This window comes from Mus pahari, chromosome 3, assembly GCF_900095145.1.
Source record: "Mus pahari chromosome 3, PAHARI_EIJ_v1.1, whole genome shotgun sequence".
Lineage (NCBI taxonomy): Eukaryota > Metazoa > Chordata > Mammalia > Rodentia > Muridae > Mus > Mus pahari.
The window spans coordinates 88,519,552-88,546,015 of NC_034592.1; the positions used below are offsets into that span (position 1 = coordinate 88,519,552).

General features: G+C 40.0%; 1 protein-coding gene across 6 annotated transcripts in view; it reads right to left on the bottom strand.

Annotated features, from left to right (window-relative positions):
- Positions 1–966: 966 nt before the first annotated feature.
- Hipk3 (homeodomain interacting protein kinase 3) overlaps positions 967–26,464 on the bottom strand; it is a 69,527-nt gene continuing 44,029 nt past the window's right edge. For 2 of the 6 annotated variants that reach the window (XM_029535884.1, XM_029535885.1), the window contains exons 3-17: positions 21,258–21,381; positions 16,103–16,222; positions 15,092–15,178; positions 14,185–14,369; positions 12,669–12,825; positions 12,001–12,124; positions 9,773–9,894; positions 9,442–9,569; positions 9,189–9,350; positions 8,978–9,040; positions 8,404–8,694; positions 8,001–8,141; positions 6,073–6,308; positions 5,221–5,348; positions 967–4,816 (exon numbers count right to left, since the gene is read on the bottom strand). In XM_029535884.1, coding sequence (XP_029391744.1) covers positions 4,340–4,816; positions 5,221–5,348; positions 6,073–6,308; positions 8,001–8,141; positions 8,404–8,694; positions 8,978–9,040; positions 9,189–9,350; positions 9,442–9,569; positions 9,773–9,894; positions 12,001–12,124; positions 12,669–12,825; positions 14,185–14,369; positions 15,092–15,178; positions 16,103–16,222; positions 21,258–21,381 — 2,545 coding nt within the window. In that variant the 3' untranslated portion in view covers positions 967–4,339. The remainder of the gene's footprint in view (positions 4,817–5,220; positions 5,349–6,072; positions 6,309–8,000; positions 8,142–8,403; positions 8,695–8,977; positions 9,041–9,188; positions 9,351–9,441; positions 9,570–9,772; positions 9,895–12,000; positions 12,125–12,668; positions 12,826–14,184; positions 14,370–15,091; positions 15,179–16,102; positions 16,223–21,257; positions 21,382–26,464) is intronic. The other 4 variants (XM_021195055.1, XM_021195057.2, XM_021195054.2 and 1 more) reach the window with 3 other exon arrangements.

Genomic DNA, 26,464 nt, shown 5'->3' on the forward strand with positions numbered 1-26,464 from the left:
CCTCAAGTGTTAATTAATTCCAGTATTTTGGAATGCTATGTGGTAGTGTCTAAAGAAGTGAAGCATGCATGTCCCCTACAACCTACTAATTCTATACCTACTCATATATGCTGCATATACTACATGTGTTCTCCACAAGATGGACAGTTAACATTCACAGCCACACTACTCCAAATACCTAAAAGGGCGAACTTACTCAAGCCACCATCAACAAAACTGGTTTATGCAAACAAGAATACTATAGAGCCATGAGTATAAATTATGTATAATCTGGAAAACTCTCACCAACAAAACACTGAAAGAAGCAAACACTAAGACAACTCGTCTATTTTGTACTTCAGTTAAAAGCTTATGGAGAAAGAGATCTGTATTCAATGGTGTGTTTGGCTTAGCTCTAGATTTGACTCGAAGCACCAAAAGTCCCTAACCACTGTTCCGCTCTAAGAAATGCTCTTCCACACATGTGCCTGCGGATCTGTGTCTGAAGTTAAGGACCAGAGAATAAGATGCCATTTGAGAAGTTAACTGGAACCGACTTGGGGCAACCACATTCTTTCAAAGTCCCATGTTGTACTTTTCAAAAACCATGATTTCCCTGTTCTCCACCCATGGATAGAAAACAGAATGCTTCCTTCAAAATATTTGAGAAAAATCAAATTTTCAAGAATGGTCCATGGTTATGCTGTGGTTTCAGGTGTTTCTGGCACACTGTGCCAGATGACAGTTTGAAAAGAAAGGTGGAAAGTGGACTCGTGGTTGGCCTGGCTCAATCTCAGACGCACACTGGCTGGCAGCCAGACTCTGGGCACAAACAAGTTGTACTGTGTCCTTCTCACCTAACAAAATTCCTAACCCAAGGTGGCTCTGCCTCAAATGAAATGTCAACACTGAGGGGACTGAGTAATGACAATCTTTCCCACCACTACCCTTAAGAAGTACTGGAGTGGAAAAAAAGCCAGCAAGCTGTTTGCCGCAATATATATATTTTAATTCAAAGTGAATCAACAGTAATACACCATAAATTCTTATTTTGACACTCACCAAAATAGTCACCTGGAAAACCCGCTTTTTGTGACAAAGTACAGAAGGCTTGGTCACATTTAAATCACTGAGAACTAGAGAGAAATACTATCGCAAACTGTAATAGACATTACATCCATAAAAGTTTCCCCAGTCCTTATTGTAATATTGCACAGTGCAATTGCTACATGGCAAACTAGTGTAGCATAGAAGTCAAAGCAAAAACAAACCAAAGAGAGGAGCCACAAGAGTCAACTGTTCAACAGTTCATAGTTCAAACTAAGTCATTGGATCTATCACTGGGATCGTTAAATGAACCTTCCTACACCTTGCAGTGTATGATTTAACTTTTACAGAACACAAGCCAAGTTTAAAATCAGCAGAGAGATATTAAAATGAAAAGGTTTGATAATAGAGTAACATATTAAATACCCCGAAGGAAAAAAACCTAAATATCAAAATAACTGATTAAAAATTCACTTGCAAATTAGCACGCGAATATGCAACTTGGAAATCATGCAGTGTTTTATTTAAGAAAACATTAAAACAAAACTATTAAAATAGTTTTAGAGGGAGTAAAATCCAGATCCTTCTGCCAATATGCTAAAATTAGACTTCAGGGGGATTTTGAAGTCTTACATTTTGAAACATATTTAAAAGCCCATGATTACAGTTAATTAAGAGCAGTGCACTTACCAGTGACATGCCTTTAGAAAGCATTACTGTGTATGAAAATGTTGATTGTTATCATCTACAGTCAATTTAACAAGGCTGCTCCAGTCATGAACTTAATACAGAGAGGGCGTGCCTAGGCAGTAAGCACAGCTGACTGGGCCACTTTCCTCCCTGTGTGACACAATCAATCCGTGTACTTGGTGTTTCTGAAACATCGTTGGCAGCACTGAATCTTTTCCAAGAAGCGAGCAGACACCTGTTAGACCCTATAGCTCAAATGCGACAGCCATGGAGGGCAGCAGCTACTTAGTGACTCCACGGACATGTCGTCTGTAAGTTAATCTCAGTCTACTCCATTTGTAATGTGTGTTATATATATTTCTATTATATAAAATGCATAGAATCGATTACTAAAAACACTGAGACCTGTGGGGGAATCAAGTCCTTCATCTTCAGTGACTAAAAATGTGCTGCTGGTTTTCACTTTATGATCTAATACTGTAATTTTTAAAATCAACTTCAGGCACGTTTATGTCATGGATGATTATTAAATAAAACACTGCTTGTGTCAACGGAGTAAAGAAAAATGTATCACAATTAGCTTATCGTCAGCGTGTACAAGAGTTGTATGGTGGTATGCAACCTGCTTAGTAAGGAAATGCTGTCAATCCAAAACATTTGGAGTTTTACACTCAAATGTTTTGTACTGTTTATTCCAGTAAATGCTGTAAGATTATATTCCAGACTTTGAAGGAAAAAAAAAGTTAAGTCAAGCCTGCAAGATACAGCTTTCTCACGTGTGAATAATGCCAGTATGAAAATAAAAAAATTAAGTTACATTGATACATCCAAGTTTTTATATGCAGTGATGAGCACAAACATTAATAGAGATAAAATACTGATGCAATAAAACACCCCAAAATAACATAGGCAACTGTTTCCATCATTTACAATACAGTAGTTACAATGACACTCCAAACAGAAAAGCAAAGTTAAAAAAAAATCAAAACCCCAGCTTCTATCTTGTGTAATTAGACTTAGACAGAAATTAGAAAGCTAAATAACAACTAGTTAATCACCTAATTTCACAGCTATCTGAAGTGGCAATCGTTATATAGCAGCTTATCTATGATACATTCAAGATAAATGATACAATTTATTACTTGCCTGTAAGCTAAAACACAGCCTTGGTTTAATACCTTTCCTTAAATTCCACCTCTACACTACAATATACTTGAGGTCTATGCAAAAAGTAGCTACCTTTTATATAAGAAATGGATGATTAAGTCTTTGGTGCTGTAAAAGCAACTTCATTTAAACATCACCACCATCACCACCAAGGGGAGAGGGGGAGGGGAAAACCCAATACACACTTCCTAAGAGAAAAAAAGCATGTAATTTCTGTCCCTGACGGAATGTATTAAATAAGCAAACACCACCAACAAGCAAAAACGAGTACTATAATGTAAAAATACTTAAAAATAACCAAAAACCTTCTCACATGCATAAATGAAAAATTGCACACAAAGAGCTCACATCTTTTCAAGCTTCAACAGTAAATATTCTGCTACTATGTGTTAAATACTGCACGGTCTGCCCAAGCAAGAAGGGAGCACATCATGAGTCGATGAGCACCTGCATTTTCTCTCATTATCTACTCAAGTCATGCCTACTGCACCTCTAAACATTTTATCAAGTCCAATTATACAGCAAACACTCCCAAAACAAACGTAGTTTGTATTGCAGTTTCACTTACTAGTATATAAAATGCTGAGCTGTGACAGATACCAACTACCCATTAGTGACTGAATCAAGTTTTCTTAAGCACTACTAACTGCTTGCTTTTCTTGAAGCTAGATCATTCTGAAAAAAAAAAAAATCAGACAGCAGAATTCAGCTATAGCACACATGCTGCCCTCTTAATAAGGAAAAAGCAGCTTCTACCTGAAATCATACCACACAAAACCAAAAGGAACATTACTCTACTGAAAGGAAAGGAAAGAATAGGTCTGAATTATAAGTGCTGCAGTCCAACATTTACAGATAGGTAATAACTTCAACAACCTCAAATATTTAAGGCACTATGTGTGGGAACGGTTACAATGCAGCTGAGAGTATTACAACAACATTAAGAGCCAAGTCTAGGCAACATTTTGCCCATGCAAAAGACACATGCAAATGTAAAGAACAATAGCTCAATTGCTTAGGTTAAGTGCCCAACACGTACACACTAAGACACAGACGATACAATTCACTCATATGCTGTAATTCTGACACATGTGCATCTGTTGCTCTAAGTCTAGACACAGAATGGCTTCCCAAATGTGGACGTGTCTTGCACTAGTTAGAAGGCAATTTTATAAAAAATAGCAGGAACAAAACTGGACTTTTGCTCCCATAAGTCACCTGTCTATAGAGTTACTACATAAGAAGATACATGACCAAAGACAAGTTATACCAAATGTGCAAAACACATTAAAAGTGAGTTTTTTTTAAAGCTCAAAGTTGTTTAAATTGCACCCAAGTCTACATGATTCAAAAATAATTTTCTTGTGCCATGGCTAATATTTATTAAATACCATGTTTTTATTTTTAATCAAACGTTTGTATCATTGAGCTTCCTCAATAGACTGCTCTCGAGTTTTCACATATATGGATACTGGCTGAGTTTTGTTGGACTCAATGGAAATCCAGTATACGCAGGCGATGCTGCAATGTAAGAATGTGGAGGGAAGATTGGTTTGTACTGAGTCTGATGAATGGTTGGGGATGGTAACAGGCGGGGGTTTATGCCCACTGGGACTTGGTGAACTATGCCACTGGGATGGGAGATATTGTAAGTTGGATGCTGTAACATAGGTCTTGAGGTACACGGAGAGGCTAGGAGGTGGGCCACGGGTGCAGCACTACTGAGGGTGCCTGATGATGGGTATGGAAGCAGAGTAGGCTGTCCTCCGAGGTGCGCACTTCCAGCCAGATGGGCATGTACTGCTGTGTGGTTGGGACTTCCATGAGAAAGAGTGAATGGATTACTGGTAACACTAGTAGGAATATATGCTTGTTGTCTTCGATGCCCAAAGTTTCCATTCCATTCTTGATGCCCAGTTCCGAAATGCTGAACCTAATCACAAAGAAAAACATGACTGAACAGCACATTTTGTAAGATCAAAGTAAAGACGAGAGGGACTGTGACTGGCAGCTCGCACTGGGTCTCAGTCTCATTTACTACGGAAAGAAAGCACACTAGCATCAGCATATTTCTTACAAACTGCTACCATAGCCACTACCAGCTAGTACTATTACCCCAGTTATTAATCCCTACAATTTATATAGCATTTTCGTTAAGGCTAACATTCACATACAATTTTGTTAAATTCCAAAACAATCCCATAATATTCCCCATTATCTCTGCTCAAACTTCACATAACACACATACATAAAATTAAAAACTAAAATATTAAAGTAAAAGAAACTAAACTGCTGAGGGTAAATCCCAAGCGCTCCCAAGCAGGCACAGGAACACACCTGGCTCAGGTTCAAATGCTGCTGTGGGAATGCTGCTGCGGGCTTCTGCTGACGGGCGCCTGGGGCAGGAGGTTGGTGCAGCTTTCCGGGGGCGGGCTGGCCTTTTCTCAATGGCTGGCATGTAGAATCTGGCAACAATAACCACCACACACATACAGAATTACAGAGTTATGGTTTCTGCTTCTTAATAAAAATATGTGCGAAGTGGATGCTCACAGCCAGCTATTGGATGGAACACAGGGTCGCCAATGGAGGAGCTAGAGAAAGTACCCAAGGACCTTAAGGGGGCTGCAACCCTGTAGGTGGAACAACAATATGAACTAACCAGTACCCCCTGAGTTTGTGTCTCTAGCTGCATATGTAGCAGAAGATGGCCTAATCNGCCATCANTGGGNANAGAGGCCCCTTGGTCTTGCAAACTTTATATGACCCAGCACAAGGCAAGGCCTGGGCCAAGTAGTGGGAGTGGGTGGGTAGGGGAGCAGAGGTGGGGGGAGGGTATAGGAAACTTTCGGGATAGCATTTGAAATGTAAATAAAGAAAATAATAATAATAAAAAAATAAAAAAATAAATAAAATAAAATATCCAGTATCTTTTAAAATACAAAGTAAAAAAAAAAAAAATATATGTGCTCACAGATGTTACACAACAATGATTGAAGAACCTACAGTTTTAATTTAAAGAGAAAGTCACAGCCTCAAAACATTTGATAACTTTTGAAGAGTTTTGTTTTTTTCTTGTGTAATAGATAAGACAAGGTCAAGATGGAAGTTCAAAGATGACTTTTGACAATGCTGGTCTCCTGTGTTTCCAAATTCAGACTCTAAGGCCAAACAAAGAAGCAAGTTTACCTGTGTTTGCCATGTGCTCGTTGACACTCAGTCCACTTTCTATCCCCGCTGGTGGCTCCACAGCAGTGCCAACAGCTGGCTTGGCTTCTGTGCCAGCACAAGTCCCCAGCTCTGTCTCATGATGAGTATCCTCCACAAAACTGTTCTCTGCAAATGGACTGTCGTGCCCCGAGGAGTCTGATGTTGGAGAGCCATCCACAGTCTCACACCCACTTTCTTGTTCATCATCTGACATACTGTAAGAAAACATTTTTATATTTTCCACAATTAATTCTAATGTCAATTAGTAGTTTTCAGCACACTAATGAGATGTATATTTTGTTCTTGACAATTTTTTCCCACAGAATTTCCAGACTCTATTCAGACTGATAAACTAAATTCCACTTCAGAAATACCCTTTTAAACTATTTCTTCTTTCCTTCACATTTGCTCCATCATAATAGTTCATAAAGTTCTTCTTTATTAAATCTTCAAGACAATAAGTACTGTTCTAGGGGCTAGGAAAATATCTCAACTGTCAAAATGCTTGCTGTGCAGATATGAAAACCTGAGTCTGGATCCTAGCATACATTAAAGCCTGCGCCTGAGTCTGACCCTAGTGCACATTAAAGCCTGTGCCCAGCAAAGTGCAGATCCAATCCAAACCCTGGGGAGGGAGGCAGAGATGGGAGGAACCCTGGAGCTCTGTTGGCCACTAGTCTAGCGAATCAGTGAGAGACCCAAAAATATGGTGGAGAGGACCTGAAGAAGACACCTATCAAAGCACCCATGTGCCTCGAGTCTCCAGAGGCACATGCACAAACGTCTGTACATATATACACACAGATACATAGACAAAAACAAAGTGTCAGTCTGTATATTTAGATGATCCGTACAAACACATGAACTAGGGAGGGACTTTTGTATTTCAGATACAGCTGAAGGAGCAGGATCTGTCTCCTCCTGAAAAGTGACCAACCTGCAGCCACCCAGAATCCTAACCCTATTCTTCCCATCGTTTCAGCCCTCAGGAGACCTCGCTCCCTGGATTTCCGTGTTATTGTCTGTTTTAATCACTCATTCCAGTCTTAATAATTTGAGGCATTTATCTTTATATGAAGACTTTCTTTTTATTCTTACACCTACATGCATATATTCATGGTTAGGGCCATTTTATATGTATATTTTCTTATGATTGTTATGTGTAATTTGTGATGTATCAACTTCTAAGGGACATATAGGAAGATGCAGTAGAACATATTTATGTCTCTGCAGAGCTTGGGCCAGTAAATACTCTAACCATAGGTCCTGACTAAAAGAAAGGTATAAACTGACTCTAAAATCCTTTTCAAATAGTCACCAGTTTTTATAATATAAAATCAAATGTACTTCATAAAAATTGTTGTGACTTATCTCTCAATATGTTAGCACATTATGATGGTTAGGAAACACTATTTTAGACACTACATGTTCCCACAAAGCAATACCAAACCCAAAAGATGCAGACAATTCAGTTACCAATGGTAGAGATAAAAGTCAGAGTACTACTCCCTAGGTGGGGGCCACTGGGTACTTCATCATGAAAACATGTATTAGGGCTTCAACTTAAAAAAAAAAGGGTTTGGTTGGTTGGTTGGTTGGTTGGTTGGTTGGTTGGTTGGTTGGTTGGTTGGTTGGTTTGAGATAGGGTCTTACTATGTAGCCCTGGAAGACTTTGATGTCACAGAGATCACCTGCCTCCTTTTTAAAGCCACCACAGATCGGAGCTCATTTTTAATGGAAAAAATTATTACTAAAACCACAAGCTTACCAAACTGATGCTGTTCAAAACCTGTGTGCAAAAGAGCAATCATCGCAGTGAATGGCGGACACTACTTTACACACGACAGAAGACATCCAGCTTTTATCAGACTTGACATTTATGACAAGTGTCTATTAAAGTCCTTTACCTGTTCGGTCTCTTGCAAGGGGATGGGCTGGACTGCCCTGAGGAGCTGGTGCTCAGAGTGCTATCAGGACTGCTGAGTGAACACATCCGATCAATATTCAAAGTGCTTTGGCAAGCTTCACAATCGAGACTACCTTTACACCTAGTTATGAGGGAGGGGAAAGAAATACGTCAAAGTGAGAGGACATTCTCAAACCAGCCAACTACTACAGTGCATACAGGCAGTTAACAGTTCAGAATCAGCTACTCCCAGCCCAAATATACAGTTTATAAATTCAGATTTTAAAAAAGGCTACAATTCTATGTAATGCAGGGACACTGGGAAGGGTCCACCACAGAAGCTGGTGTTCTGCGCTCGGGAAGATGCTGCCATTGTCTCTGAGGACTGTGCATCTGGCACTCACTCTCGGAGTGAAGGTCTGGGTGAGGTCTCTTCATCATCGCTGTCACTGCTAATGGTGATCACACTCACGGCAGGACTTGGGGAGTCGGCGATGATGATGGTTTGCCGCTGTTTGTCTGAAACTGAAGAATCCTGTCTGACAGACGCTTCACGGCAAGTTCTGGCCTCTCCTTCTGAGGTATGATTGTCCTGTGTTTCTACACAACTTACTTCCTCAACCTCTTTCCCACTGATTATCTTTGGAGAAATAAATGCTGAATGTGGGATATTGGTGTTTTGCAATGAATTACTCCTGCAACGAAAGAAATAATTTGTAATCTCTATAGTCACAATAGAGAAATCATATTTCTTGAAAATATTCTGTCAAACCAAACAATGCAAACTTTTACTTGGTCCATGGATTTAACACACTGGTATATCAAGAGTTCTTTGGATTATAAAATGTTCTCTCTGAAACACTGCTGTAGTTCGCATTGACATACTTTTGCTGTATATCAATATCTGAATATCTACAGTTGCTATATTAAAGGCAGATAATAAATCCTAAGTCAAAAGGTCAATAAAGTCAGTCTTACCAACAGAAAGCATTTATTTCCTCTCTTCCTGGCTCCCATTCCATTAGTTTTACCAAAATACCTCTGAGAAATTGAGAAGGGAGCCAGCTTAGTGTTTGTGTCAGAGCTACAAAAAGGGCCATTTTTGAACACAACTGAGTGACCCTTTGGTGTACATGCAAATTTTATTTTAAAATCTAATTTCAAAATGCAGATGAAAGTGAATACCAACCTGTTCTGGCACAGCTTATTTTTCTTGGTAGTGGCAGGCTGAGGCCAGACAACATGTGCAATGCCCACACTGATGGGCTGAGGGGCCGATAGTGTCATCTGGTTGGTTAGAAGAGGCGGTGGCATCACCGAGTTGTAATGATTGCTGTGTGGAATCATTTTCCTACAGAGCAAGTTTAAAAAATTGAATCTCCTTTTTACTGGGATCTGTTTTGCATATTATTCATAGAGAAGTTCCTCTGTTTTGGACTTACCCCCAGTCTCCAAGCCTCTGTGAACCAGCCATGCCTTCAGAAGTTAGTGTTGCGGCAGTAGGAGCCATGGGTGTTACCTGCGGCCAGGCAGGTATTAGCATCTGCTGGGTTCTACCAGACCATGTCTGCTGCATAAAAAAAAAAAAATAGCCCAAACAAAGTTACAAATAATACACCCCGAATTCAAAACAGTTGCTCCTGACTACAAAAGCTAAAGGCCACGGCCTGCAATCAAATCCTTCCAATACTTCCAGAAGAACCGGCTGACATGTGACTTGTATTTATGTTAAAGGAGGAGAGCACAAATGTAAAAGAGTAAATTGTGACCAACCTGTGAAAGGACTCCAGGTCGGATCTGCAGAGGCTGCACAGCTGGGGCCTGAGTTACAAGCGGAACTGTATTGTCTACCCTTATGGAATAACTGGTGGGTTTACCATGTGCTGCAGGAATACCTAGGAAACACAACAGTCATCCAATAGGAGAAAAAATTTATCTTGCATAACTTTAAAAATTACTTTAAATGTATTAATGGTTTAAATTTTGATTCATATTACGTCCATTGCAACATAAGGATAATTAACAAAGTAATCTATTAGTAAAGGTATTTCCTATCTTGTGATATTTTGTCTCAAATACTGATGTCAAAATTCTCCAGCCTTTCTAAAGAGTGTGCCAAGCATTTCTCTATATCTTCTCTATTCTCTTCCCTTCACCTTTTTGATCAAATTCAATAGTTGGTTAAGATCAAAACTTTTATAGTGCAGTTAAGAAAAATAATTGATTAGAATTGCTTTAATATTTGAAGAGTTGGGTATGAAATCCCAGCCCTGTGTGGTGGAGGCAGTGAGACTTCAAGTTTAAGGCTGTCCTGGGCTATGCAGAGCCACACAGTGTCTCCAAATTCAAAAGCAAATCAAACAAACAAAACAACCAGTACTTAAGAGTTTCTTGAGATGCTAAGACCATGTCTAGGGCAGACACTACATTTAAGCCATTAAGATATTTACTAACAAATGCACAAAGTTATTCTTTAACAATTGTAAGCCAAATTAAAAAAGAAAAAGTCCTGTCATACTGAAATGTGTCTCCCGTCTCTGACTTCATGCTATATATAGAAGATAGGCTCTGAAAAGCACTGCTGTTCCAGATCTACATAAAATACACTGCAGTGCAGGTGGGAAGCCCTGTCACTGCCTTGACACAGGAGCAAGAGTCTGTCAGAACCAAAGAATCTACTCGCCAACATAGACTATAAGAATACTTAAGCAAGAAATCATAACATATACAGCTCACTTCCATGATACATGTAGAGTTAAAAACAAGCAAATGTGCAGCACGGTGGTGGTGCAAACCTACAGTCCAGCACTCAAGAGGAGGGGCAGGTGGTCTACAGAGCGAGTTCCCGGACAGCCAGGTACAGAGAGAAACCTCATCTCGAAAACAACAAACAAAAAAGAAAACAAACACAACAGTATTTCTAAGCATGCTAGCAACTTGTGATGTAAGCATTTTTCAATTTTTTTTTTAATTTTAATTTTTTTTTTTTTGGTTTTTCGAGACAGGGTTTCTCTGTATTGCCCTGGCTATCCTGGAACTCACTTTCTAGACCAGGCTGGCCTCGAACTCAGAAATCCGCCTGCCTGCTGGGATTAAAGACGTGCGCTACCATGTCTGGCTGTAAGCATTTTTATTACCAGAAAGTTGTTACTTTTTAAAATGTGTTGTGTATAAATATGTATATGTAAATATGTGTTATCATATAGTGGTATGTCATGTGACAACACTTGTGACAGTTTTCTCTTAAGACTGTATTACTGGAGCTGTGGATGTGGTTCTATGATAGAGAATTTGCCTAGCATTTATGCACAGAGCCCTGAGTTCAATCCAAGGGATGCAGGATTAGAGGTTAATATACACCTTAGTGAGTACACTCTGATTTCATAATAAACCTATCATTTCTCAGCATTTATCTACCCTTAAGGAGTCACGACTCTCTATGACTGTCCTGAAAGGAAAGCTACATGAAAGGATAGCCAGCGAACACTGTCTCACATTCATCTGCTATTAGTCATCAATATAATTCTTGGTGCTTTGTGTGGGAGATGTTAAAATAAAACATTAAAAAATTATTCAATATTAACGCAAAATAAAAATTTAAACAACCATCTGAATCAACAAATCAGAGCTAGGAATGTCCATGATCTCACCTATGCAGTCTACCTTCCTTTATAAATGCTAAAGAAGGTGACGCCTCAAGTGGAATTCTGAAAAGCAAAATCGCAAGTGCATTTCCAGGTCACCCGACTCAACCACATCAAGTATTTTCATGAAAACTGAACAGCACTGTGGCGAAGCTCAACACAGGCACTTGGGGCCTTATCCACAATCACCCTGTTGCTTTGAGGTGGGAAAGACAGCAGGGTGTGATGGGGTGTGACTTTAATCCCAGCACTCCGAATGCAGAGGCAGATGGAGAGTGAGTATCAGTCTCAGCCTGAGCTGCAGAGTGAGAACTATAATGAAGAAATGTCTACATTATATCCTAAATGAGAACATACCTTGGATAGCTGGGGGACAGATAATCAGGGTCTGATGAAAAGCATCACCACAACCGAACTGTGCAGTCCCCGCCTGCAGAGGTATGCCATGGTGCACAACAGAGTGAGCAGATGTGGTTAACGCCTGAAACAGTCAATGCACTTCACATTATGCAGGGCCAATAGCTACAAATACACCGGATCCACGCATACTTTTGTTGTTTCATGGGCATTGTGTTTTCCCTAGGTGTATGGCTGTGAGAGGGATCAGATCCTCTGGAACTGGAGATACAGACAGGTGTGAGCTGGTGTGTTGGTACTGGGACTTGAACCTGGGTCCTCTGGAAGAGCAGCCAGTGCTCTTAGCCACTGAGACATCTCTCCAGCCCCATACATACTCTTAAAATATATATATCACAATTCTGCAGTAAAAATTAACCCAGAAAACAAAACAAAAAGCAGATTAATCAACTTAAATTGGGTTTACAGTACTCTATTTTTGATAAGCGTTGTGGCCTAACCGCAGAGCAGGGGATTTGAGAAAATGTATGAGAAGGAACATTTTGCTTGGTTGTAGGGCACAGCAGCCACAGTGCCCTTGCTACAGCTGCTGTTCAGATGATGCTCACACCTCAAAGCAGAGTGACCAATGATAACACCTTTCATACAGTATTAACTGCAACTCTCACCTGACTTCTTAGTGTCCCGACTTTAGTAAAGTTTGCCGCTAGAGCGGCAGTGCCACTGGATGCGACTGGTCGTAATAGTGACATTTTACTGTGGTTATTTGTTTCACATGAACTCGGAGACTTACAAATATCCATGATATGAAAACAGGACTTAACACTGAAAAAAAATCAGAAAATATTGTAACATTATTTAAAATGTTTAAGATTAATGTATACTAACAGGTTAAAATTGTATGGAAAAGAATAAATTCTCCAATTTGTACTTTATTTTGTATGCTTTTTCTAATGGTAATTTCTACAAGAAAAATATCAAAGCAGCCGGGCGTGGTGGTGCACGCCTTTAATCCCAGCACTCGGGTGGCAGAGGCAGGCGGATTTCTGAGTTTGAGGCCAACCTGGTCTACAAAGTTAGTTCCAGGACAGCCAGGGCTATAGAGAGAAACCCTGTCTCAAAAAAAAAAAAAAAAAAAATCAAAGCAAATATATATTATGGTGGTAAAAATTTAAGAGACCAAAGCAGTGTTACACACTTTTTGATTAGCACACAATAATTTAACAATCTCTACCATATATAATTTCTCCTAAATTTCAATACACAAGTCACTAAATTAATGGTACCAAGAATGTCATTATGACGTTACCTTCAAACTGATTATTTATGGAAGTTCATAGAAAATCTGCAGTGTTTAAGAGAGATACACCTGGGTTTTATTAAAAAAATACTAATATAAGGACATTTCACAATAATGAATATTGATTCATTCACATAATATTCTTTACTATTTTTAAAATAGTAAATAGGTTGCTTTAGGTTGTGAGGGAGTGCCTCTCGGTGCTAAAGTGGTGGGCTCTGCTGTGGCATTCACACACACACTGCACTCTTATCCCTCCCCTGCTCCACTCCCCTTTCACTCCCCTCTGGCTGGTCCACAGACTTTTCTGCTCTGGTGTCACATGATTCTATTACATCTGCCAACCCAGAAAGACCAGGTCTGGGAGACAAAACATCACAAGTTTTGCTTAAGGTAGCTGACAAGGCCTGCAGGATGTGAGCTGAGCGCACCTGCTTCCTTGCTAACCCATCAAATCCTTTCCTTCTAGAATTCCAGGGAACAAAAGAAGGGGGAAAGAAATCAGAAGATATATCAGAAAATCAGACAATAGAGCTACAGGTCTCAAAGAAGACAGAACCTTCGGGGGGGACGGAGCTGGGAACTAAGGGTGAGCCTCCACATTCTTTTCACCACTCACTGTTCCAGCAGGAACACCTTGTTACAGAGGAACTCCTTGCTCGCTCGCTCTGTTTGCAGTGTGACCCTTGGGAGTGAAGAGGTGGGCTGGCCTTCCTGTCTGTGCTCTAATTCTCTGATCTACTCCGCCACTTACTAGTCTATGCATCCGCAGCCAAGTTAGCTCAGTCCTTTAGACTTGGTTGGTTAATAGATAGTGAAGACGCTGATTTCATTACACCTACCGTTATTTTAAAAACACTATAAAGGAGTATAAAGTGACATACTGGTTGCTGTGAGGAAAATCTAGTAGATGCTTCATATTAACGAATGGGTGGTTCAGAGTCTCAATTGGAGTAATTCTTAAATCTGCGTCAATCAGCAACATTTTCTTCAACAGACTAACAAATTCTCTTCTATCAGCTTTCTCAGCCAAGAGATCACTTCCTTCCAAGTCCATCACTGTGTTCACCTATAATAGCAAAGTTTGAAGCCATCAAATAAAATAAGCCATACAAAGAAGGGCCTGTTAAAATTTCACATCTTAAAAAAACCCAAAAACAAACAAACAAACAAAAAACAGTGAACTACAGTCATTTGAAACAAAAAGAACTGAAATTCACAAATCTTCTGAAGTATGTGTGTGTAACTGTGTTAAGTATGTGTGTGTGTGTGTGTCTCTGTATGACTGTGTGTATGTACTTATCGCTATGCACATGGATCTGTCTCTGAGCATCTTGTGTTGAGTGTGTTGCCTGTGAGTGGGTGTGAGAGTGTGTGTGCATGCGAGCACGTGGACCTCTTTCCTTCCACTTTACATGTGTTCCAGGAACAGCACTAAGGTCGCCAGGTTTACACAGCCAATGAATGTTCCTTTCCCATGGAGCCTTCTCACCAGCCCAAATGTCTACTAAACACATAACTACTCCTACAAGGCAAGAAAAGAAGTCTTCCTGTTAGTTTTCCTCTTGAAGACCAAAAAAAGAATGAAAGAAAAAAAAAGAAAAAAACTTCTTTATAAAACGACAGCACAGGTAACAAATATAATTTAGCCTGTGAAAGTTTGAAAAACTTGAGTTAATTCTGTTTGAAACTCTTAAAAAGTAAGACTTAGGAATGACCAGGGTGTTGTCGGCCTTGGCACTCCGGGATCATCTTCTGTACACAAGGTATACATGTGACTTCAATACTCACATGCACTATATCGTCCAGACTGTTGAATATGTACTTTCTGGCCTCTTTAGACTTCATTCCTGTCTCTGCCTCATGCTCTTCCAGTGTCTTATTACATACAAAGAGAAAATAACATATTATTACTCACCATATCCCTATTCTAGTCCTTTATGACTGACACATTTAGCCTAATACCAGGTATAGTAGTTTCAAAAGAGTAACAAGTAAAAATGTATTTTATAATACAAATAAATGAATAAATATGAAGCCAGAAATAGTGTGCACTCATAGAAGTCCAGCACACAGGAGGCTGAGATAGGAGGGTCAAATCAAGAGGTCAGCCTGGGCTACACAGTGAATCCCTGTTGTGCTGGTTAGTTTGTCAGCTTCATGCATGCTAGAATCATCTTACAAGAGGGAACTTCAGCTGAGAAACTATCTCTATGAGATGGTCTATAAGCAAGTCTATAAGTCTGTAAGTCTAATGACTGATGTGGGAGGGCCCAGCTCATTGGGCATGCAGTCGTAGGAGGTACAAGAAAGCAAGCAGAGGAGCTGCAGTGGCCCAGAACGCTTGCTGTTACAGAGGATAAAGTTCTGTTTCCCAAAATCTGCATGGTAGCTAACAAGCATCTCTAACTTCAGTTCCAGAATATCTGACACCCTCTTTTGGCCTCTGAGGGTAACAAGCACACATGTGGTGCACATATATACATGTAAGCAAAACACACATAAAAGTTAAATAATCTAAAACATTATTTCTTTTTTAAAAGTTTTTTTTTTAATTTAATGTATATGAGCACACTGTCATCATGCACACCAGGAGAGGGCATCGGATCCTATTACAGATGGTTGTGAGCCACCATGTGGTTGCTGGGAACTGAACTCAGGACCTCTAGAAGAGCAGCCAGTGCTCTTAACTGCTGAGCCATCTGTCTCTCCAGCCCATAAACACTTTTTAAGGTATAAAAGGCATTATCCATAAGAGGCATCTTAGAAAACTGTTTAATAAATATATTTTTAGTGAATTACCTTTAACCTCCAACCAGAATGAGACATATCTGTTTCTCTGCAAAAAAATCTTGTGGATTTTGTACCCACATTCAACAATTGTTCTCCTGGTAAACCTTGAGTCTGAGAAATGTATCGGATCTGAAAAATAATTTAAAAACAAATTTATTCTTTTGTATGACAGGCATTAATTGAACATTTTATCAGCAAATATGATACCATCTATGCCCTCAATAAATTCATATAAGGAAGGAATCTGCAGTGTTTTAAGTCTAAAATAAATGTAGTTAGTATTGACTGAGAAACACTTGATGCATACTCTATGTAAATTATTAATGTAACATAAAATATTAAGGTTCTATATAAATCAAGAGAGGAAACCAACATGTTCAAAGCCTGGAAGAACAGAGATTCACTAAGGAAGAACTAACAAGAGATCACACGACCTTTGGGGGTAAGGGGAAACAATACTATAACTTAGTAGTAGGGAAAGAGAGGGATTTGAATTGATAGCGAGTTACTTGGCGGAAGTACTCACAGTGCCTTGGCGACCTATGTGACAAAATGACAAGGTTACAGATGCATCCTCCCAAGGGACACATCGAAACCCCTAGGTGCAGGACCTCTCAACTTCATACCTGTCCTAGATGTCACATGGCACTCTTCCTTCATTCTGGGCTCTAATATCACTGTATTCATTATGCCTTCCAAGCCAGTAAGCAAGAGTTAACTCTGCCTTTCCCACCAACCCCCATTCTCCCAGCTAGATCCCCATCATGCTTTTCACCATCTGCTATACTAGACTTTTCCTTTCCATCTTCTTACTCCACTGTGCAGTTTCCAACATCCATGACATCGCCTGGTACACATCATTAGTTAGTGGTTCTCACACTCCATGACTAGTCAGTATAAAAAAAGGGCATGAGCTTTAAAGGGGGAAATGTATCTTAGGACCCAAAGGAGCCCTCCACCTTCCTCCTTTCCAGTTTCATCTTAGACTCTGCTTTCCTAAGCAGTCCCTCTGTTCCTTCACCTTCTAGCTCTTTCTCTATTAACTCCAGATCCCAGTATCTTCTAGCCTCAAAAATAAACATAAAAAAACGTGCCTCTTTGCTGCTTTTAAGCAGGCCTTTCCTTACTTTCTTTTTGTGTACAGCTGTAGGTGAGTGTTGCTAGGTAGTTCACACTGGCCTCAAGTGCAAAGGTCATCCCGCCTTAGCCCCCTGGAGCACTGGAACTATAAGCCACCACACCTGGCTTCATTTTACTTTCATATCAGTGGCTTCTGGCCTGTTACTTGAATTGTGTTCATTCTGCCAGGCACGGTGGTACACCCCTGTGATCCTAGCACTTGGGAGGCAGTGGCAGGTAAATCTTTTTGAGTTCAAGTCTAGCCTGGTCTACAGAGTGAGCTCCAGGATAGCCAGGACTATACAGAGAAAAACAAAAGACTTCTGTTATTAAAGCCTTTATAAATAAAAGCAAAACAGAAAATAAGGACTATTTTCTAGTCACAATCGTTTACACTCAGCACTTGGAAGGCTGAAATAGCCTCAGATGCCTCTAGAGTAGAGTGGGAATTACACAATAAAAATCCTGAAAGATAGAATGTTACCATTTCAGGACAAAATGATACAGTAGAATGGATGGCTCCTTCCCTGGAACCCAAATCTTAGGACAGGACAGCAGGGCTTGCTGGGGCACTAGAGAAACTACTGCAAACTGAGGAAAGCCCTCCTCCCCAGGGGCTAGACTGACACCATTAGCTTGAGACTGGAGCCCAGAAGGTAGCCATTACAAAAAGGGGCAACACTACAGAGCACGTTTGCTTATACCCTTTAACTTTTAAATCCATTCTCAAGGTTGCTTTGGGAGTATCATTACCCATTAAGCATGTAGAAGTGATACTATTAATGGCTTCTGAAAACAGATTGCCTGTGTTAGTTTTTTGTTTGATGTTTTAAGATGTTTTGTGTGTGGTGTGTTGAATGCATGCTTGTTTAAATGTGTGTGGGAGCCTGTATGGTATGAGGACAGTCACATTCATGTATGTTTCCAGATGTGTAATGAACTAAAGATAAAGTTGCTCTTCACTTATTCACTGAGGCAAGGATTCTCAATTCAGTTTGCAGATACAACTCTTGCCCTTGTCTTCTGCCTACCCAATATGCCTACCCAATATGCCTACCCAACTTCAAGGAACCTGGGGATCCAAATTCTAGCCCTCACATGCACAAGAGCTGCAAGCCCGCTGAGCCATCTCTCCAGCCACTTCTCTACAATCTATACTCACCTGAAAACAGACATGGTAAGTAGGCCAGAAATGTTACGAAAGAAATGTAAAGTGTTATAATAGTAGTCTCTTGGCCAGGAACTCAGTAAGTATTAATTTAAGGTTGAAAATGGTAATAATGTATTTTGAAGACAATACATCAAGGCCAAGGCTACATATAATTCAATAGTAGAACACTTAATTCAATCTTGGGCATTGGGGTGAGGGAGATGACAAAGTTTTTAGTTAGACATGATGGCACACAACTACTTAGCACTTTTGAGATAGAATCAGGAGTTCAAGGTTATTCTCAGTTTCAAAGAGAGTTCAAAGCCATTCTAAGCTACCTCAGAGAGACCCTGTTTCAAAGAAACAGGACCTTGGTACCTTATTTGGAGTACCTAAGTGTACAGAGGCAACTGGTTCCTGGAAAGGGGGAGAAGTACACTTACTAGAGACCTACTACATCCTAAGTTAGGTGATCACACTCTAAAAAGATCAATAGAATCTCTGAAAATTAAACACTAGCATTTGTAAATGTAGTTCACTTTTGCTAGGCAGTCCCAGCACTCAGGAGGCTGAGGTAAGAGTATTAAAGTTTTGTTGTTGTTGTTGTTGTTTTTAAGAGAATTGAAGTTCGAGGACAGCATGAGCCACCTAGTGAATCCAGGCCATTGTGTGCTAGTGTGTGAAATCCTATCTCAAAAGGGTGAAATCTTCCTAAGATTAAGAACAAAGTAAGGATGCACAGGATTTATTTGTATATGTATATTTTTAAAAATAACTTCAAAAACTGAATGAAAACTCTAATTGGTGCCTTGTGATAATGACTTTCTCCTGGTCCTTCAGAAGAACACACATATACACATATACAGATATGTATATCTAAAAATATTATTCATCTAAACCAGGTAACACCTGTTCCAAATTTGGTTTGGTTCTTCCTTACAGCTTTGTCTTAAAAAAAAAAAAAATTACAGTATTTAGAAAAAACAAGTTTGGGTCTTTAAAATTACCATTGTGACCTAACAATTCTGTTCATTTGGGTATGGGGAATTTCATTCTCTCTCCTTCACATAAAGGAGGGAGCAGAGTAAATCTTCTGATACGACTAACATGAGCTGCCCCAGACAATGTCCAAATCCAGAGTGCACCAGCCAGTCAACTTGAAATTGCCACTAGATGGTGCCCTGCTCCACAGGAGTACACGTGTCACAAACTTGCCCACAGCTAGGCTAAGTTCCTAGCAGCTGGCTGGGCTTTGGAGCTTCAGCAGCTTGGAACTGTGGGACTCTGGTTAGATGGTCATGCCCTTCAGAACTAGCAACAGTCTAACAGCTGCATCAAAGTCCAAAGTTGACTGAAAACATACCTGAAGAGAAGATGTACAGAAACTGTTACATAAACTTTTAGAGGGCTTCAGAACATAAAGAGGCGAAACAGACAATTTAGAAACCTGACCAAAAAGAGAAGGTTCACTGGTAGAATGACACTGTAAATGATAACATTAATGTCAATGATGTTATCTCGTATTAATGATAATACCAAATCCCTTCAGAAATATCTAAGTCACCCAAATTAGTGACTTCTCAGATGCTTTTTTGTTTTATTTTGAATTATGTGTATTTATGTGACTGTGTACTATGCATGTGTGTATAGGTGCCAGTGGAGGGCAGAAGTAGGTGGTGGCTCCTCTGGAGCTGGAATTACAGACAGCTGTGAACTATCTCATGTAGGAGCCAGGAACAAAATTCAGTACTCTAAAAGAGCAGAACATGTCTCAACCACTGAGCCATCATTTCAGCCCCTCACATCCATTTTAATAAAGAAAAATCAGCAATAAAAACCAGAACTAAGGCCAGGCACAGCAGTGTATGCCTTTAATCCCAGCACTTGGGAGAGGGCAGAAGCAGGCAGATCTCTGTGAATTAATCCCACCTGGTCTGTGTAGTGAATTCCAGGGCAGTCAGGGTTATATAGAGAGACCCTGTCTCAAAAAAAAAAAGAAAAAAAAAAGATAAACAGGCCTGGGCAAGGTGACACATGCCCTAAGGCTGAAGTAAGACAGAGCTACACACTGACAACCTGCCTCAAACAAACAAACATTACCCAAATATTATTATATATATAGGATGACTACACTTCACAAAATTTGTTTGAAGTCTGTAAATTGTAACTTAGTTTATAAAAATGTATCTATGGTAGTCTGAATAAGATGCCCCCCCTAAGAGTTTCTGGTATTGGAATACTTGGTCTTCAGTAGGGGAATGTTTGGGGAGAATAAGAAGGTATGTGCCCTTGCTGGAGGAAGTATATCAATAGGGGTGGACTTGGAGCTTCAGAAGCCTCTTGCTGTTCTGCATAGATCTCTGCTTCCCGTTTGTGGGTTGAGATGTGAGACCCCAGCTCCAGCTCCAGCTCCAGCTCCAGCACTTGCTGCCTGCTGATTTCTGTCCTGCCATCATGGACTCTTTCTGGAACTCTAAGCTCAAGATAAACTCCTCCTCCTCCAAGTTGCCTTGGCCATGCTTTACCACTAGAGTGTTAGAAAAGAGCTTTGAAGTCAAGAGTTAAGTGAATTTAAATTTCTTAAGCTTTGACACTTCATGGAGATTTTCACATTTTTTTTTTAAAGATTTATTTATTATATGTAATTACACTGTAGCTGTCTTCAGACACTGGAGAAGAGGGTGTCAGATCTTGTTACGGATGGTTATGAGGCACCATGTGGTTGCTGGGATTTGAACTCCGGACCTTCGGAAGAGCAGTCGGGTGCTCTTACCCACTGAGCCATCTCTCCAGCCCCAGATTTTCACATTTTGTGTATAGAGAATCATGTAATGCTCTAAGACTAGAGATTACTCTTCCTTTCTAGCAATTCAATCACTGTGACAGTTCTGTTACCTGGTCATACTCCAAGGCTCCTGGGTAGAGTGGCCATCCAAGGAATAACTCTGCGATCACACATCCCAGTGACCACATGTCTATGGCTTCACAAAACGGCAACCCCAATATAATCTCTGGAGCTCTGGGGGGGGGGGGGAGAAAAGAAGAAAGTCAGGTTCCTTTTCACTTTAAATTACCTAATTTTATTTGACATTCTAAGAAAAGTTCTAAATGACAGAAAAATCGTGTTTATAGTTATGTCTCTGAGAACTTGTCAAACCCCAATCCTAACCCTCGGTCATGTGAAGGGACCGTGAGCACAGCTCCATAATGAAGTTTCTTCCCCACGAGCCTTTCCCTTAACAACATCTCTATTAACGCTTGAAAAAACCAAAACAGCACACACCATGCTTTTCAAGCTATAGAAGATTAGAAATAATACATGAAAGTTGTCAAAAAATTAAACATTTGTAATATCAAAAGAACTGAAACAGGCAGTAAAAGTTAAGATGAAATGAAAACAAAATTCCTGAAGTTAATAGTCTAGACCTCCATGTGACTTCAGGACATAACAGTAATGAACAGTCACATAACTGTGTCCTTAGTAATCCTTAGAGACAAGTGCAGTGTATTCAGTTTTGAAGGTAAAAGTATGGGCTAGATAAATGGCTCAGTAGTTAAGAATACTGCCTGCTCTTCCATAGTTCAATTCCCAACATCCACATGACAGTCACAACTGCCCATAATTCTAGTTCCAAGGTATCCTATGCCTCCCTCTGGCCTCAACAAGCACCAGGCACACACCATGTAGGCACTTACATGTAGGCAAAACACCAATACATATCAATATAAAGTTTTTAAGTTATTTTTTTAAAGTATGGTTTAAGATAGAATAATTAAAATGTATCTTAGCACTTCAGTTATTTGGAAAAGTATGTCATTCTCAGATTAATTATGCTACTACGTCATGTGGCTTTCTCATGAGGAGTTTTATGTGGCAGGAGCCTCCATCCACTTCTTGAAGAGAACGAGCATGCTATAACAGAGCCTCCATGCACAGCTGTATAGCTGCAAAGGAACAGCACACAGTTATCCTAGATGTGTGGGCATATGTGGGTTTAACTTTCAAGGACAGAACAATGAATATTTTTCCCTAAAAGATTTGAGAGTAACTGGTCATGTTGCCATATTCTCTTTTTCCCCTACACAGATATTTCCTCTGCAGACACAAAGTATTCACAAACATCAGGAATTGAGCACTGAACACTTCTACCATCTACGCCTCAGACCCTGCTGCACATTGGCTGATTAGTATTAACAATGCAGGGTCAATCAATAGCTCCACAGGTAAACAGGTCACCAACCAGGCAAACTGACTTCAGTCCCTGAACTCCATGTGGGAAGAGAAGGAACTCCAGGAGTACCCTCTGACCTCCACACATGCTCTGTGGCACAAGTGCACATGTGCACTTATGTGCATACATACAAACACCACACATAAACACACTCACCAAGTCCAAAACTAATGTGACCAAATTACTTTATTTATCCATTAATATGTTTTTCAAATTTTTCATACAATATATTTAGACTGTATTCTTTTTCCACCTCCAACTCCTTCCAGATCACATCCATACAACCAACCAACTTCTTTTTCTTAGAAGGGAAGGAAGGAAGGAAGGAAGGAAGGAAGGAAGGAAGGAAGGAAGGAAGGAAGGAAGGAAGGAAGGAAATAAGAATAGAGAAAAAAAACTATGGAGTCTGCTTAGTGTTAACCAACTCCTGGTGGGGGAGGGGGGTGGGGGGGCTGTCCTGGAGTGTGGCCAGCATGCTCAGTGCCACTCCAGTCCCTACTAGTTACAGTTTCTTGGTTGAGGGTGGGACTTTCTGCCTACCATTTTCCTTTCTCTGAGCAAGGAGTTTGTCTGGCTTGAACTTTTGCAGATCATAGACTTGCTGCCAGTCTCTGTGAGTTCATTCGAGTCCCAGCCTTTTGGGTGGAAAACACTGTTTCCTTGTTGTCATTCACCACGGCATACATTTTCTATGTACATCACATGTAAAAGTAGGGAAGCAACAAGGTAAAGCACCTACAGTCTGGATGAACCTCACAGAGAAACAAGGTTTCTACTAGCTGCTCTTGCAATACAAAACAAACTCTAATCCAGAGGAGGTGGCTCACACCTGTAATCCATTTTTGGGAGGCTTAAGCAAGAGGACTATAATGAGTTGAATGGCAGCGTGGACACATAGGGAATCCCAGGTCACTTTGAGCTACAGAAACCCAGTCTAAAAAAACCCAAACTTTAAAGCTTATGCATTGTAAGAACATCACAAAGTCACTGTAGTGATTAAAATTGTTTCCAATTCCTTCACCAGTTTGGGAAATATACTTTTGTATAAACAGACTTCTGCATATATAAACATCATTTTGTGCATTATACATAGACAAGTCACAAATTAAACTAAATAAGTGTATTCAATGAACAGTCCAACAGTGCCTGAAGGCTCACTTTCTAAGTAATTACACACTGTTAGGAGTCCAATCTAAACCCTACAGCTCCAAAGTTGAGGTTACATGGTATCAAAGTATATCTATATATAAAATGATGTTTCTTTTTCTGCCATGTGTTTTTAGTCTATTGATGTTCATTACAAATACTTTGTCTTTCTAAAAACTTGAAACACTGATACAAAACACAGCTTAACACTGAAAACTGGCAAGTTGAAAGGCAATTTTCCTCAGTGAGAACAGACCTCTGAATGGACTGGTAGACTACTGATAGAATACTGGGAGGGAATGCTTGGAATTCTTCAAATAAGAATGCAGTGAAGTAAGAGTCACTCAGAAAAGATGGCTATTAATGGAACATCTCAGGGGCTTTTGTTCCATTTTTACCTACTTGTTCAAGTCAAATGTTGAGTTACTAGCAAAATAATTCCATCCCTGTAAGGGAAAGGGCTGTCTTTGTTTAGGAACTCAGTATGTCCAGTTCTAGAAACAAGTATTGAACTATGGATGTAGCTCAACCTTAGAAGGCCTTCCTACAAGCATGAGGTCCTGGAGTGCCAGGGTTAGGAGTAGAGTAGGGAGGAGAACTAGTCAGAAGATGTCTCCCACTAGAGTGATTTTACAAGCAGAGATCTTCATTTCTTTGTGTTAATGAAGTAAGCGTAATGCTGATGTGTTAGGCCTCAGACTTAAGCCTGGGTCTGATCAAGCTCAAGGCAATGATGATTTCTTCAACATAAAAGGCAGGTGCTCTATGCTGCTTCATGATAAGAGTGTGTGTGCACCAGCATGCTTTTCTGACTTTGACAGGATAAAGACAACTGAGATATAAAACACCAACTTAAACAAGATAAAAAAATTATTAATTTTTGGGAACATTAAAACCACTCAATTCAGAGGTCTTCTAAGAGGAGGCAGGTATGGGAGAGGTTTTAAGAACAAACAACAATGACAAAAAACAGACAAGACAGGCACAGTCCTGAGGAGTTCCAAAACAGTCACAGAACTATGCAACCATTAAAGCACTCAGTTTTTAGGACAGAGGCATAATGTTCTCATTAACCAATGTCTTAGCTCTACTTCATTAACTCTTGTACCTAGCTTAACTTTGAACATCAACCTTCTCTTTCTACATTTACTTCCCCTGAGGAACACACAACAAACTGATCACTACATTCTGTAACCTGTATTCAAGAGTCTGACTATGTAGTCCTGGCTAGCTAGCTTCCATTTTGCTATGCAGTCCAGAGTGGCCTGGAACTCCGAGATCCATCTGACTCTACCTCCTAAGTTCTGGAACTAAAGGTATGGGTCATCCCAACAGCTTTTTTTCTTAGTATTTCTTTTTTTATTGCTAAATAGTACCTAACCCACTGCATACATTTTGGGTGACCATTTATCAGATGATGGGCAATAAACTGTATATACTTCTTGGCAACTTTTTTTTTCAAAAAATGATAGATTGAGTACTAACTTAGCTCAGTGATAGAGCACTTACCAAACATGTGCAAAGTCAGGTTAGATGTCCAGAGAAAAGGGGGCAAACAAAGGGGAAGACATATAAGAGAGAGGGGAGAGAAGCAGGGAACAGGGAAGGAGATGGATCTAAGGTGCCTCAAAGTGAACAAACTGAAAACAGATTCTTATGTCCTCTAACCACTTCCACCCTCCAGCTTCCCCCATCTTTGGTTTCTCAGTCCCCAATCCAGGAAGGTCAAATATGCCCCTTCTCTTTCACTTTCCACATCTATTAGCATGTCTCACTAGCTAGTATCAAAATAGATGCAGAACTGACCACATTACTCCACCTTCAACATTACTCCACTGCTACACTCTCTAATCCAGACGGACATCTTCTTTGGATTGCACCAACAACTTCTGTTTCAGCTTCTATCCTTGTTTTCTCCCATATATCAAGATAGCAGCAAGAGGGGCAACATACACCAGACCACAACATTCCTCACCCTAGAATACCCAGGAGAATACTATCTTAGTGAACAACTCCTCATAGTAACCCCAGACCTCAGTCACACCAGTATTTCCTGCCATACTCCTAACATGCTGTGAGCCAACTACATTGGCATAAAAACCTCTTCAAACCTGCTCAAATCATTACACTTAAGGATACCTAGGAGATTGTTCCAAGAAGCAAGACTTGATTGCCTTCTCTTATTTGTCTTTCTGCTTAATGATCATTTTATTACAAAGATCCTATCGCAGTCTTACACAAGAGGAAGTATCACCACCCTATGATATTTGGCTTTCTGTCTAGATCTTGCTCGGTTGTTCCTTTGTAACACTTTCCAACAACTGATTTCTAGGTTGGCTCATCTCTTTTCTGCTTGCTCCAGCAGACTAGCATTCTATGAAGGCACAAGACTTGGACTTTTTGTTCCAGGGTTGTGATGCTAGCATCTAAAGAACACTGCCTGGCACACAGCAGGTGCTCTCTATCCAAGCAATGAATTTTAACAAAGCTTTTAGAGCTCATGAAACTAGCGGACTTTTTTGGTAGAATCAAATATATAAGTTAAACAGGTAGCAGGCAAGAAACTCTGACACGCTAGCCATTGCATTAAGACAGCTGAACATCGTTCCAGGACAGCCAGGGCTACACAGAGAAACCTTGTCTCAAAAAAAAAAAAAAAAAAAAAAAAAAAAAAAAAAACAAAAAAAAAAAAAACAAAAGACAGCTGAAAAGCTGAACATCTTA